A 15,752-nucleotide genomic window follows, 5' to 3' on the forward strand; every position below is an offset into this window, starting at 1 on the left:
ATCAGGACAAGCCATGAAATACTTGTTAATAGATCTTTTGACCAAAGTAACTGAAAGAACAGTAACCAATGTTAGAGTGAAAAAAAGCTGAAAAATGTGTTGCTGGAAAAGCCGTCCTTCAGGCCTATGCTCGAAACGTTGATTCGAGGGGAGGGGAAAGCATATGAAGATATCAAAACAAATGCAGTGAGAAGTGATACCTGTCTGCTGTAACAGCAACACAGAAATAATGAAATTAAATGCTTAAATTTGTCTCTAACTTCTCTGCAACTTGTAATTGAAAAGAAAATTCTGACCCATTTTATACGCTTTTGCGAAGGAAGCAAATATTGAGTTGCTTTGAAAAGAAATATTTTGCCTTGCCGACATTCACGAAGTTTCGCCTGGCTGGCCGCTTCAAGCTCCGCCACTCATGCATTGTGATGACTGAACAACATATTGCTACCTTGACCTTTTCCAGTTCGCTCCCAAAGATAGTAATAACGCTATTAAACGCCACAAGGCAACATTGCACTACCAGTAGATAAATACTGGAAGAAAATGAATGAGACCGTGAGTCTGAGAGTGGTACTACGAGCAGAAAAAAAAGTAACTAAATTCATGAAATAAAAGTTAAAATCGAACTAAATGCAATGCCTATTAATGTAACCAATAATTTTTCGTAAGACCAATCACTGAGTGAATGGTAAATAACTTTTTTGATTATCATTCCATTTTAAATATTTTAATATTGATTGACCAACGAACTTTTTCTTTCCGCCACTCTCAATCAATGGTGGAACAATATACCCAGAATATTCCGCGATAATACACACTGATCGCGAAACTACGCATGTGCAGCGAATCACCGCCTCTTCGTGGCGCGATGGTGTTGGTGGAGCATGCGCAGTACAGCTCCCAGGAGCTGAACTACGACGAGTGCAATTGAGCGTCGTTTGAGCCTCTGCGGTTCAGAACTAGAACCGCTGGGCCCACTGGACCATAGGCGAGGGCTCCCGAAAGTGAGTAGAGATACTACTCAAGCGATGGTGCAGCGTCTCTGCACTTGTGTCGCCGTGTGCTGTTTCTTCTGTCGTTTCCGCCGCGTCCAACTCGGAACAAAGGAGCTGCCAGCGGCTGGCCCTGACGGACATGCGCACTGTGGGCTCATGGGGAAATGACCGCGTTGGATCTGAGCGATTTCTCAGATTCGGAGACGTCTGGGAAATACAGCCGCCATTACTCACCTTTTTAGGTAGGTATTTTAATGGATGCTGACCGAAGGATATCGACCTCGAACTTTAATTCTGCTTCTCTCCAACGGATGCTGCTTAATCTGCTCAGTATTCCCGACGATTTCTGTTTCGTTTCAGATTTCCAGCATTCTCTGCAGTTTATTGCCTTTACATGCCCTCATTTTAGTGTAAGTACTGCTTACATAAGAGATGCCTACTTAAGAAATAGGTGCAGAAGTATGCTATCTGAATCTGCTCTGCCATTCTATAAGATCGTGGCTGATGGTATTGTGGTCTCAGGTCCACTTACCTGCCCACTCACCATACCCCTTAATTCCTTTACTGTTCAAAAATATATCTATCTTTGTCTTAAAAACATTCAACAAGGTACTTTAGTTGTTTCACTGGGCTGGGAGTTCCACAGATTCACAACCCTTTAAGTGAAGAAGTTCCTCAATTCAGTCCTAAGCCTGTTCTTCTTTATTTTTGAGGCTATACCCCCAGTTCTAGTTTCACCTGCCAGTGGAAACAACTTCCCTGCTTCTATTTTATGTATACTTTACATAATTTTATATTTGATAAACAATTGCCTCTCATTCTTCTAAATTCTAATGAGTATAGTCCCAATCTACTAAATCTCTCCTCATAAGCCAACCCTCCTCAATTCTGGAATCAACCAAGTGAACCTCCTCTGCACCTCCTTCAGTGCCAGTGTATCATTTCTTAAAGTAAGGAGACAAAAATGGGATACAGTACTCCAGGTGTGGCCTCACAGTTGCAACATAACCTCCCTGTTTTTAAATTCCATCTCTCTAGCAATGAAAAACAGTATTCCATTTGTCTTCTTAATTACCTATTGTTCCTGCAAACCAACTTCTTGTGATTCGTGCACAAGGACACTCAGGTGCCCTCTGCATAACAGAGTCATGAAATATAGACAGATAGAGTCATAGAGATGTACAGCATAGAAACAGGTCCTTCGGTCCAACCCGTCCATGCCAACCAGATAACCCAACCCAATCTAGTCCTACCTGTCAGCACCTGGTCCATATCACTCCAAACCCTTACTATTCATATACCCACCCAAATGCCTTTTAAATGTTGCAATTTAACAGCTTCCAGTGTTTGTTAATTTTCCCAGGCGCACTCCAATGTTCAGCGATACATGAATTCAAACAGTAAAGGCAATAACTGTGCAGGTTCACTTCGAGTCATAGAGATGTACAGCATGGAAACAGACCCTTCGGTCCAACCCGTCCATGCCGACCAGATATCCCAACCCACTCTAGTCCCACCTATCAGCACCCAGACCATATCCCTCCAAACCCTTCCTATTCATATACCCATCCAAATGCCTCTTAAATGTTGCAATTGTACCAGCCTCCACCACTTCCTCTGGCAGCTCATTCAATACACATACCACCCTCTGCATGAAAAAGCTGCCCCTTAGATCTCTTTTATATCTTTCTCCTCTCACCCTAAATCTATGCCCTTTAGTTCTGGACTCCCTGACCCCAGGAAAAAGACTTTGCCTATTTACCCTCTCCATGCCTCTCATAATTTTGTAAACCTCTATAAGGTCACCCCTCAGCTTCAGACGCTCCAGGGAAAACAGCCCAAGCCTGTTCAGCCTCTCCCCTTAGCTCAAATCGTCCAACCCTGGCAACATCCTTGTAAGTTTTTTCTGAACCCTTTCAAGTTTCACAACATCTTTTTGATAGGAAGGAGTCAAAAATTGCATGCAATATTCCAACAGCAATCTAACCAATGTCCTGTAGAGCCGCAACATGACCTCCTAACTCCTGTACTCAATACACTGACCAAAAAAGGAAAGCATACCAAACGCCTTCTTCACCATCCTATCTACCTGCGACTCTACTTTCAAGGAGCTATAAACCTGCACTCCAAGGTCCCTTTGTTCAGCAACATTCCCTAGGACCTTACCATTAAGTGAAGATTTGCTGTCCCAAAATGCAGCACCTCGCATTTATCCGAATTAAACTCCATCTGCCACTTTTCAGCCCATTGGCCCATCTGATCAAGATCCTGTCGTAATCTGAGGTAACCCTGTTCACTGTCCACTACACCTCCAATTTTGGTGTAATCTGCAAACTTTTTAACTGTACCTGTTATGCTCGCATCCAAATCATTTATGTAAATGACAAAGTCGAGGACCCAGCACCGATCCTTGTGACACTCAACTGGTCACAGGCCTCCAGTCTGAAAAACAACTCTCCACCACCTCTCTCTGTCTTCGACCTTTGAGCCAGTTCTGTATCCAATTGGCTAGTTCTCCTTGTACTACATGAGATCTAACCTTGCTAATCAGTCTCCCATGGGCTACCTTGTCGAATGTCATACTGAAGTCCATATAGATGACATCTACTGCTCTGCCCTCATCAATCCTCTTTGTTACTTCTTCAAAAAATGCAATCAAGTTTGTGAGACATGATTTCCCATGCACAAAGCCATGTTGACTATCCCTAATTAGTCCTTGGGCCTTTCCAAATACATGTACATCCTGTCCCTCAGGATTCCCTCCAACACCTTGCTCACCACCGAGGTCAGGCTCACCAGTCTATAGTTCCCTGGCTTGTCTTTACCGCCCTTCTTAAAGAGTGACATCACTTTTGCCAACCTCCAGGGTTCCAGCACCTCACCTGTGACTATTGATGATACAAATATCTCAGCAAGAGGCCCAGCAATCACTTCTCTAGCTTTCCACAGAGTTCTCGGGTACACCTTATCAGGTCCTGGGGATTTATCCACCTTTACCCGTTTCAAGATATGGAGCACTTCCTCCACTGTATTCGGGACATTTTGCAAGATGTCACCATCTATTTCCCTACAGTCTATATCTTCCATATCTTTTTCCACAGTAAATACTGATGTAAAATACTCATTTAGTATCTCGCCCGTTTTCTGCGGCTCCACACAAAGGCTGCCATGCTGATCTTTGAGGGGCCCTATTCTCTCCCTAGTTACCCTTTTGTCCTTAATGTATTTGTAAAAACCCTTTGGATTCTCCTTAATTCTGTTTGCCAAAGCTATCCCATGTCCCCTTTTTGCCCTCCTGATTTCCCTCTTAAGTATACTCCTACTTCCTTTATACTCTTCTAAAGATTCACTCAATCTATCCTGTCTATACCTGACATATGCTTCCTTCATTTTCTTAACCAAACCCTCAATTTCTTTCATCATCCAGCATTCCCTATACCTAACAGCCTTCCCTTTCACCCTGACAGGAATATACGTTCTTTGGATTCTTGTTATCTCATTTCTGAAGGCTTTCCATTTTCCAGCCGTCCCTTTACCTGCGAACATCTGCCTCCAAATAAATAAATGCACTTTAATTTATTAGTCCTACCTTGTCCCTGCTTGCCCTAACTGTTTGACTCGCTTCTGTTGTCAATTGTACCAGTCTCAAATTGATCTCTTTCCTCACTATCTCCCTGGGTATATCCACAAAAGACTCTTGCACGAGGGGCCTACCTCTCTTACCTTTCCTGGAGTTAACCCATCTATGTGACTGTATCTGAGACTTTCCCACCTTCCTCTAACTGCCATCTATCACATACTGTTGCTGTTGCAAATTCCTCATCGCTTCTAACTGTCTCTCCATCTGATCCATTCGATCTGACAAGATTCGCATCCAACAGCATTTATGGAAGATATAATCCGCAGTAACCCTTAACCCCTCTTTAAACTTCCACATCGGAGAAGAAGTACATATCACTGTACTAAAGGCCATTTTCGCTCGTTCACAATTTACAAACCCAGAAGATAACACCGTCTAATTCCTCTACAAAACACTGCCCCAAATTAAATTCATAGTTATGGCTTATATTTTAAATTTAATCAACAGACATATCTCCAAAAACATATAGTCAAGAAAGAACCCACTCCACTCACTACAGCAGCCTTTCCACTGGACACATTTAAAACAACGATTAACTTATCTGATTCTGTGTTGTGAACTTCACCCAAACAGGTTCCACCAAGATTAGTTGTGAAATTCACTGTTTGTTAATTTTCCCAGATGCACTCCGATGTCCAGCGATACATGAATTCAAAACAGCAAAGGCAGTAACTGTGCAGGTTCGTTCTCTCGCTCGCGTGCTCTGTCTCTCACGCTCTCTCTCTCTCTCTTCCTGGAATTCGAGGAAATCACCTCAGCGCCTAAAATACATCAAAAAAAGGAGCAGATGTTACAGCCAGAAATTTTGCTCCTGGAATTCCAGGAAAACACATCCAGCACCTATTATACCTCCAAAAAGGAGATGTTTAACCTTTCTGTCTCTTAACCTTTCTCTCCTTCCTTTAGGTATTCCTTAAAGCCTATAGGACTCAGTTTGATAACACATGTATAAAATATCTTTGGGTGACTTTGTTAATGAAAATGCGAGTATTATTTTAAAGTCTTAACAGTCAGTTACGTAAATATTAGACTGAAGGGACCTTGCGGTAACTCATGAAACAATGTCGACACTACCCGCAATTTATTGAAACAAGTGGCAGGAAAATCACAGCAACCGCATTAATGATTTTCCAAGAACCACCAGGATCAAAAAGGTTTGGAAAGTTTTGCCTCACCTTTAGTGTTTTTGGTAAAATTATAATATATTTAATTTAAATATTAACAACATAATGTTGATACACACAAGGGACCCAAGGAAGTCTGACCATCTCCCCTCACGCAGAGGGTGATTTGTGTATGGAATGAGCTGCCAGAGGAGGTGGTGGAGGCTAGTACAATTACAGCATTTAAAAGGCATCTGGATGGGTACATGGTAAGGAAGGGTTCAGGGGGAAATGGTCCACGTGCTGGCAAGTGGAACTAGATTACGTTGGGATATCTGGTTGGCATGGATTATTTGGACTGAAGGGTCTGTTTCCTTGCTGTACATCTCTCTGACTCTATTTTGGTGAAGTTGCTGGATCCTTTTGAGCCCAATTCAGCATATCAATTTCCACTGTGGGACTAGTGAGAAATATAAATTCTTTGAGGGAATTAAGTTGCTCACCCGATCAGCTATGTAAAACTTCCCTTTATCAGTTGAGCAAACCAGATTATAAAAGTATGTTGGAGTTGTGCAGAACTTTCATTCAATCACAACTGAGGTACTGTGTGCGGGTTTACCCTCCACACTTTAGGAACAGTGTGATTGCACTGCAGGGGTGCAAAGGAATGGAGCAGTTTAGCTATCAAGAGGTTCTAGATAAGCTCAGTTTGTTTTCTTTGGAACAGATTTGAGAGGGTACCTGACAGTGGTTTATCAGATTATGAGGGGCATGGACAGATGTAATAGAAAGCTGCTATTACCCTAAGTTGAATGGTCATGAACTAGGGGACATAATTTTAGGTAAAACACAGAAGGTTTCGAAGGATTTGAGTCAAACTAATTTCACTCAGATAATGGGAGGGGTTACAAATGCACTTCCCAATCTTTAAAAAAATACTTGTATGAGCACTCTAAATGTGCTATGGGCTTAGTGCTGAAAAGTAAGATTCATCTTAGATTTAGTGTAGCTTTGGTGGTACAGACTCAGTAGGCCAAAGGGCCTTTTGTGTACTGTATGAATGTAAAATATAAGATTGGAAGGAAAGTTGGAAACAATGGTTTCCCATGTACTTGATTTCCCCTTTCTTTTCAGTAGTTAATAGTTTTTGTTTTTAGAGGTTTTGTGAAAAGTTTTATGCATCTGCAGCTTGTGCAAAACTTTTCTTCACTCACTGGCACCTCTGTGGCTCTCATCCAAAGAATCCAAATTTTGTAGTCCCTGTTTGACTGACACATTCCCTCCCTGAAGGAGATGAGTGAGGCAATTGTGTTCTTACAATAAGTAACAGCTTTGAAGTTAATAATTTTCCCTACTGCTGGTCCCACAAATGAATTCAGTGAAGTTTCACAACCTGCCTTTGTGGTTTAAAAACAAAAGAACTGTGAATGCTGAAAATCAGAAGCAAAAACAGAAATTGCTGGAAGAGCACCGGTCTGGCAGCATCTGTGGACAGAAATCAAGTTACCATTTTGGGTCCAGTGACATTCCTCAGAAGTGATGATGATTATGAGGAAAATGTTAGTTTATATGCAGAAATTAGCTAGGGAAGAGAGGGTAAGGAGTAAACGACATCGAGCCCAAAGAGATAGAATAGTTGGACAGACAAAGAAGTGAGTAGTGATCAAGATGGAGAGTGAATAGTTATTCATGGGGACTGTTACTAGCTAACATTGGATTGTGTGTATTAGCAAATAATGTGATATCAAGGCCTGCCATGTGGGCTAGAGATGAGACGTGGGACAGCTCAAGTCCTAAAGTTGTTGAACTCAATATTGAGTCCAGAATGTTGTAGATTTCCCAAGCAGTTACTCTTTACCCTTTCTTCCCCCACCCAATGTCGACATAAAAACTGACATTTTCCAACAAAATTAGAACTGCTGGAAAAACCCAGCTGTTCTGGCAGCATTTGCGGAGGGAAATCTGAGCTAACATTTTGACTCCTGTGACCCTTTCTGAAAGCTGATGATAGCTAGGAAAATGTCAGTATCTAGAGAGAAGAATTTTATTTAGTATTTAATTCACTGCCAGATTTTCTCTACGCACGGCCACCTTGAAGAAGTTCTGCACCTCCTTCCAACAGGATTTCCGTTCCAATCTTTTTTTTTGTCCACCATCATTAATTTCACTGCCATTCCCAGAGTTTTGCCAGATCATACAGTCATGGAGTCAGATAGATGTAAAATACGGAAACAAACCCTTGGGTCCACCTTGTCCATACTGACCAGATATTTGAAATGAATCCAGTCCTGTTGGCCAGTATATGACCGATATCCCAATAAACCCTTACTATTCATATACCCATCCAGATGTCTTTTAAATGTTGCAATTCTACCAACTACCACCACTTCCTCTGGCAGCTCATTCCTTACATAGAGTCATAGAGATGTACAGCATTGAAACAGACTCTTCAGTCCAACCCGACCATGCCGACCAGATATCCCAACTCAATCTAGTCCCACCTGCCAGCACCCAGCACACATCCCTCCAAATCGTTTCCATTCATATACCCATCCAAATGCCTCTTAAATGTTGCAATTGTACCAGCCTCCACCACTTCCTCTGGCAGCTCATTCCGTACACGTACCACCCTCTGTGAAAAGGTTGCCCCTTGGGTCTCTTTTTTTATTGTTTCCCTCTCACCCTAAACCTGTGCCCTCTACTTCTGGACTCCCCCACCTCAAGGAAAAGTCCTTGTCTATTTATCCTATCCATGCCCCTCATAATTTTGTAAACCCCTATAAGGTCATCCCTCAGCCTCCGATGCTCCAGGGAAAACAGCCCCAGCTGTTCAGCCTCTCCCTATAGCTCAAATTCTCCAACCCAGGCAACATCCTTGTAAATCTTTTCTGAACCCTTTCTAGTTTCACAAAATCTTTCCAAAAGGAAGGAGACCAGAATTGCACACAATATTCCAACAGTGGCCTTACTAATGTCCTATACAGCCGCAGCATGACCTCCCAACTCCTGTGCTCGGTACTCTGACCAATAAAAGAAAGCATACCAAATGCTTTCTTCACTATCCTATCTACCTGCAACTCCAGTTTCAAGGAGCTATGAACATGCACTCCAAGGTCTCTTTGTTCAGCAACACTCCTCGGACCTTACCATTAAGTGGATAAGTCCTGCTAAGATTTGCTTTCCCAAAATGCAGCACCCCGCACTTGCCTAAATTAAACTACAGCTGCCACTTCTCAGCCCATTGGCCCATTTGGTCAAGATCCTGTTGTAATCTGAGGTAACCCTCTTTGCTGTCCACTACACCTCCAATTTTGGTGTCATCTGCAAACTTACTAACTGTACCTGTTATGCTCGCATCCAAATCATTTAAGTAAATGACAAAAGGTCGAGGAGCCAGCACCAATCCTGTGGCATTCCACTGGTCACAAGCCTCCAGTCTGAAAAGCAACCCTCCACCACCACCCTCTGTCTTCTACCTTTGAGCCAGGTCTATATCCAAATGGCTAGATCTCCCTGTATTCCGTGAGATTTAAACTTGCTAACCAGTCTCCCATGGGGAACCTTGTTGAATGCCTTTTTGAAGTCCATATAGATCACATCTACCACTCTGCCCTCATCAATCCTCTTTGTTACTTCTTCAAAAAACTCAGTCAAGTTTGTGTGACATGATTTCCTACGCACAAGGCCATGTTGACTATCCCTCATCAGTTCTTGCCTTTCCAATAAATATGTACATCCTGTCACTCAGGATTCCCTCCAACAACTTGCCCACCACCGACGTCAGGCTCACTGGTCTATAGTTCCCTGGCTTGTCTTTCTTAAACAGTGGCACCACGTTAGCCAACCCAGTCTTCTGGCACCTCACCTGTGACTATTGATGATACAAATATCTCAGCAAGAGGCCCAGCAATCACTTCTCTAGCTTCCCACAGAGTTCTCGGGTACACCTGATCAGGTCCTGGAGATTTATCCACCTTTATACGTTTCAGGCCATCCAGTGCTTGCTCCTCGGTAATTTGGACATTTTGCAAGGTGTCACCATCTATTTCCATATCCTTTTCCACAGTAAGTACTGATGCAAAATACTCGTTTCATATCTCCCCCATTTTCTGAGGCTCCACGCAAAGAACGCCTTGCTGATCTTTGAGGGACCCTATTCTCTCCCTAGTTACCCTTTTGTCCTGAATGTATATGTAAAAACCCTTTGAGTCCTCCTCAATTCTATTTGCCAAAGCTATCTCATGTCCCCTTTTTGCCCTCCTGATTTCCCTCTTAAGTATACTCCTACTGCCTTTATCCCCTTCTAAGGCTTCACTCGATCTATCCTGTCTATTCCTTACATATGCTTCCTTCTTTTTCTTAACCAAACCCTTAATTTCTTAAGTGATCCAGCATTCCCTGTACCTACCAGCCTTTCCTTTCACCCTAACAGGAATATACTTTCTCTGGATTCTCATTATCTCATTTCTGAAGGCTTCCCATTTTCCAGCCGTCCCTTTAGCTGCGGACATCTGCCCCCAATCAGCTTTTGAGAGTTCTTGCCTAATACTGTCAAAATTGGCCTTTCTCCAATTTAGAACTTCAACTTTTACATCTGGTCTATCCTTTTCCATCATTATTTTAAATCTAATAGAATTATGGTCGCTGGCCCGAAAGTGCTCCCCCACTGACCCCTAGGTCACCTGCCTGGCCTTATTTCCAAAGAGTAGAGCAAAGTTTGCACCTTCTCTAGTAGGTACGTCCACACTAATCAGAAAATTTTCTTGTACACACTTTACAAATTCCTCTCCATCTAAACCCTTAACACTATGGCAGTCCCTGTCTATGTTCGGAAAGTTAAAATCCCCTACCATAACCACCCTATTATTCTTACAGATAGCTGAGACCACCTTACAAGTTTGTTTCTCAGTTTCCCTCTGACAATTAGGAGGTCTATAATACAATCCCAATCAGGTGATTCATCCCTTTCTTATTTCTCAGTTCCACTCAAATAACTTCCCTGGATGCATTTCCAGGATTATCCTCCCTCAGCACTGCTGTAATGCTATCTCTTATCAAAAATGCCACTCCCCTCCTCTTTTGCCTCCCTTTCTATCCTTCCAGTAGCATTTGTATCCTGAAACATTAAGCTGCCAGTCCTGCCCATCCCTGAGCCATGTTTCTATAATTACTATGATATTCCAGTCCCATGTTCCTAACCATGCCCTGAGTTCATCCGCCTTCCCTCTTAGGCCCCTTGCATTGAAATAACTACAGTTTCATTTATTAATCCCTAACTTGTCCCTGCCTGCCCTGACTTTGACTCACTTCTGTTCTCAACTGTACCAGTCTCAGATTGATCTCTTTCCACACTATCTCCCTAGGTCCCACCTTTCCCCGCCCCCACCACCTTACTAGTTTAAATCCTCCCGAGCAGCTCTAGCAAATCTCCCTGCCGGTATGTTCGTCCCTTTCCAATTTACCAACCTCTGCATGAAAAAAGGTAACCCTTAAGACCCTTTGAAATCTTTCTCCTCTCTCTTTAAATCTATGCCCTCTAATTTTGGACTCCCCACCCCAGGGCAATTTAGCTTATCCATGCCCCTCATGATTTTATAAACTATGTAAGGTCACCTGTCAGCCTCCAATGCTCCAGGGAAAGCAGCCCCAGTCTATTCAGCCCCTTCCTATCGCTCAAATCCTCCAACCTGGGCAACATCTTTGGACATGTATCTTTTCTCAGCCCTTTCATGTTTAACAATATCCTTCCTATAGCAGGGACACCAGACTTGCATGTAGTATTCCAAACGTGATCGAACCAATGTCCTGCACAGATGCAACATATGCTCTGTACTCAGTGCACTGTCTAATTAAGGCAAGCATATCAAACACTTTCACTATCCTATCTACTGGCGACTCCATTTTCGAGGAACTATGAATTTGCACTCTAAGGTCTCTTTGTTGAGTACCACTCCACAGGATCTTAGCATGAAGTGTATGAGTCCTGCCCTGATTTGCCTTTCCAAAATGCAGCACTTCACATTTATCGAAATTAAACTCCATCTACCACTCTTGGGACCATTGGCCCATCTGATCAAGATCCTTTTGTACTCTGAGGTAGCCTTCTTTGTAGACCACTAAGTCTCCTATTTTGGTGTCATGTGCAAACGTACTGACCATACCTCCTATATTCACATCCAAATCATTCATAAAAATGACAAATAGCACTGGACCCAGCACTGATCCTTGTGGCACAACACCGGTCACAGGCCACCAGTCTGAAAAACAAGCATCCAGCACCACCCTCTGTCTTTTTACCTTTGAGCCAGTTCTGTATTCAAATGGGTAATTATCTCTGTATTCCATGTGAACTAACCTTGTTAACCAGTCTACAATGCGGAACCTTGTTAAAAGCCTTACCAAAGCCCATACAGATCATGTCCACCATTCTGCCCTCATCAATCCTCTTCATTACTTTTTCAAATAACTTGATTAAGGTAGTGAGACACAATTTCTCACACAAAGCCATGTTGATCATCCCTAAACAGTCCTTGCTTTTCTAAACACATGAAAATCCTATCCATAGGATTCCCTCCAATATGTGCTCACCACCGGTCTATCATTCTTTGGCTTTTCCTGATCACCTTTTTAAAATTGTGGTATTTGCTAAGAGTCATTTCCACAGTCACATCACATTCCTCAGTGACTGCTTCCTGGCCAGACTCGCCCTGTGTCGATTCCAACTCAAGTTTCATCCTTCATGCTTTGAATCTACCCAGGATCATAGGTATCCCGAGTATATCTGGTACATCGGTGATATCATCAGTGCTACTTCACCTCTCTTTCGAATTGGAAATGTTTATTGATTTGGCTTCCAATTTCAACCTTGCCCTCACTTTCACATGGTCCACTCTTACTTCACTCCTAACGCTGCTCCTCCCCCCCAATCTCCACAGCCTTCCCCTGGTACCTTCCCCTGCAAATGCAAAAGGTGTAACACCTGTGTGTTTACCTCATCCTGCCTCAGTATCAAGGGCCCAAACGCACCGTCCAGCTGAAGCAGCACTTTATCTATACTTCGTATAATCTACTGCATTCACTGCACTTTATATGGTCTCCCTTCTGTTGGGCATTCTCCCCTTGTCTGTGTGGGTTTCCTCCATGTGCTCCGGTTTCCTCCCACAATCCAAAGATGTGCAGATTAGGTGAATTGGCCATGCTAAATTGCCCACAGTATTCAAGGATCTGTGGGTTAGGTGCATTAGTTGGGTGAAATATAGGATAACAGGAATGGGTCTTCTTGGGTCACTCTTTGGAGGATTGGTGTGCACTTGTTGGGCCAAAGGGTGTGTTTCCACACTGTAGGGATTCTATGATTGGGGAAACAAAGCTTAAACTGGGTGACCATTTGATAGAATACTTAATTCTGTCTGCAATAAGATCTCGAGCTTTCAGTTATCTGCCACTTCAACACACCACCTTGTTTCCTGGCCAATATCTCCACTTTAGGTTTGTTTCAGTACTCCAACGAAGCTCAGTGCAAGCTGGAAGAACCCTGCAGCCTTCTGGACTCAATATCGAGTTCAACACCTTTACACTTGAGCTCACCCATGTCCTTATCCCAACCCGTACACACCAGGCTTGTTATCACAGTAGTTCTGAGGAATGGTCGGCTGACCTGAAACGTTAACTCTGATTTCTCTCCACAGATGTTGCCAGGCCTGCTGAGCTTTTCCAGCAATTTCTGTGCTTATTATCAGATATTCTGCTATTGCACAAACTGCATTGTTAGCTGCTAACAGTTTCCCTTAATAGCTATTCACCCGCTAGCCAGATCATTATCCACTCCTTTGTCTGTCGAACTGTTCTTCTCTCTCATTGACTTCTATCGCACCTATCATTTACTCCTTACCTCCTCCCCCACCCTACCTTCTCTATGTATACTAACATTTTCCGAGTTACCATCAGTTTTGAGGAAGAGGCACTGGACCCAAAATATTAAGTCTGATTTTCTTCCACAGATGTTGCCAAACCTGCTGAGCTCTTCGTGCAATTTCTGTTTTTGGGCCTTTGTGTTTTTGTGTATATTCTCTCATTTCCCTATTCCTTTTTAAATTTGTTTTACAGGACATTACAAGAGGGGAATTGTCAGAGCATAAGAAAACTTGATAGATAACCAGTTCAGCAACATTGGTCTTCAAACATGGAAACAAAAAGCACCATGCTCAGCAGGGAGCAGCTGTCCACGTATTTTGTTGGTGGTTGAGGGCTGACCTGTTAATACACAGCTACAGTCACATCAGCGAGAAACTGTGTAAATGGCGGGTGGGTGTGTGATAAATCAGTTCATTACCTGATTGAGCTGGGAGTTCATTCATAGTGGTGAGATGATGTTCACTTGCCCGGTTTGTGGAAAGGAATTCACTGATTCGTCCCACCTACTGAGACACCAGCGAGTTCACACTGGGGAAAGGCCATTCACCTGCTCCGTTTGTTGGAAGGGATTCACTCAGTCATCCCATCTCCTGAGACACCAGCATGTTCACACTGACAAGAGACCTTTTAACTGCCCTGATTGTGAGAAGCCATTTAAAAGTAAACAGGATCTGCTGAGACATCAACACACTCATACTGGTGAGAGGCCATTCACCTGCTTGAACTGTGGGAAGGGATTCACTAATTCATCCAACCTGTTGAAGCACCAACGAGTTCACACTGATGAACGACCTTTTAAATGCTCAGACTGTGGGAAGTGTTATAAAAGCTCAGAGGAACTGACATGCCATCAACGTGTTCACACTGATAAAAGACCATTCAGATGCTCTGACTGTGGGGCTGGGTTCACCCGATCATCTCAACTTACTATACATCAACGCCGTCACACTGGAGAAAGACCATATATGTGCTCCATATGCGGGAAGGGATTCACTTGCTCATCCCATCTTACGACACACCAACGTATTCACACCAATAAGAGACCTTTCAAATGTTCTGACTGTGAAGAGAGGTTTAAAAGCAGAAATGAGCTGCTGACACATCAGCACAATCACACCGGTGAGAGACCATTCACCTGTTCTGATTGCGGCAAGGGATTCTGTCGATCATCCCATCTCCTGATACACCAGCGAGTTCACAATGGGGAGAGACCATTCATCTGCCCTGTGTGTGGCAAGAGATTCACTCAATCATCCATCCTCCTGACACACCAGCGAATTCACACTGGGGAGAGACCTTTCATTTGCCCCATGTGTGGGAAGAGATTCACCCAGTCATCCCACCTATTGACACACCAGCTTGTTCACAATGACAAGAGACCTTTCACATGTTCTGACTGTGAGAGGAAATTTAAAACGAAAAGAGATCTGCTGATGCACCAGCGAGGTCACACGGGGGAGAGGCCATTCACCTGCTCCACATGTGGAAAGGGATTCACCCATTCATCTCACCTGCTGACACACCAACGCACTCACACTGGGGAGAGGCCATTCACGTGTTCTGTCTGTGACAAGGGATTCACCTGTACGTCCCACTTACTGAGACATCAAAGGGTTCACACCGGGGAGAGGCCATTCACCTGCTCTCTGTGTAAGAAAGGATTTACTCAATCATCCCACCTAATAACACACCAGAGAGTTCATATGCAACAGCAGGGATTGGATTCTGCTGATAATGCTGTGGTTAATATCAATCAGGACTGAACCATGTTCATTCTGACAGTTTGCATTTATTTCTGAGGATGTAAGTAACCCCTCTAACACCAGTTGGAGTTAATATACTTTATAAATGTGAAATAAATCACCACAGTTAAAAACATTCTTGTAGATTGTTATCCTTCCATCCAAGTATTTGACGTCAGCTGGTTGGAACTCTGAATGGACAATCTGGAAGAAAGTCATAACATATAAATAGAAAACCAACCGTGGACACTATCCAGGAAATTAATTACCATCCACATCTTGTCCCTGTTAGATAAAATCAAGGATTGCATTCATCCTATATTTACCTGATCTTTACATTTTGTACAGTTCACACTGATCT

At 43.1% G+C, this 15,752-nt stretch overlaps 2 protein-coding genes across 2 annotated transcripts in view; one reads left to right on the top strand and one right to left on the bottom strand.

The window, feature by feature from the left end:
• LOC140455314 (zinc-binding protein A33-like) overlaps positions 1-15,752 on the bottom strand; it is a 147,149-nt gene that overhangs the window by 34,684 nt on the left and 96,713 nt on the right. The gene's annotated exons all lie outside the window — the stretch shown is intronic.
• LOC140455301 (uncharacterized) overlaps positions 866-15,752 on the top strand; it is a 96,385-nt gene continuing 81,498 nt past the window's right edge. Inside the window, exons 1-3 of the mRNA XM_072550066.1 lie at positions 866-1,234; positions 5,254-5,312; positions 13,842-15,351. Of these exons, the coding sequence (XP_072406167.1) occupies positions 14,102-15,351 (1,250 nt within the window). The 5' untranslated portion in view covers positions 866-1,234; positions 5,254-5,312; positions 13,842-14,101. The remainder of the gene's footprint in view (positions 1,235-5,253; positions 5,313-13,841; positions 15,352-15,752) is intronic.

Source organism: Chiloscyllium punctatum, chromosome 30, assembly GCF_047496795.1.
Source record: "Chiloscyllium punctatum isolate Juve2018m chromosome 30, sChiPun1.3, whole genome shotgun sequence".
NCBI lineage: Eukaryota > Metazoa > Chordata > Chondrichthyes > Orectolobiformes > Hemiscylliidae > Chiloscyllium > Chiloscyllium punctatum.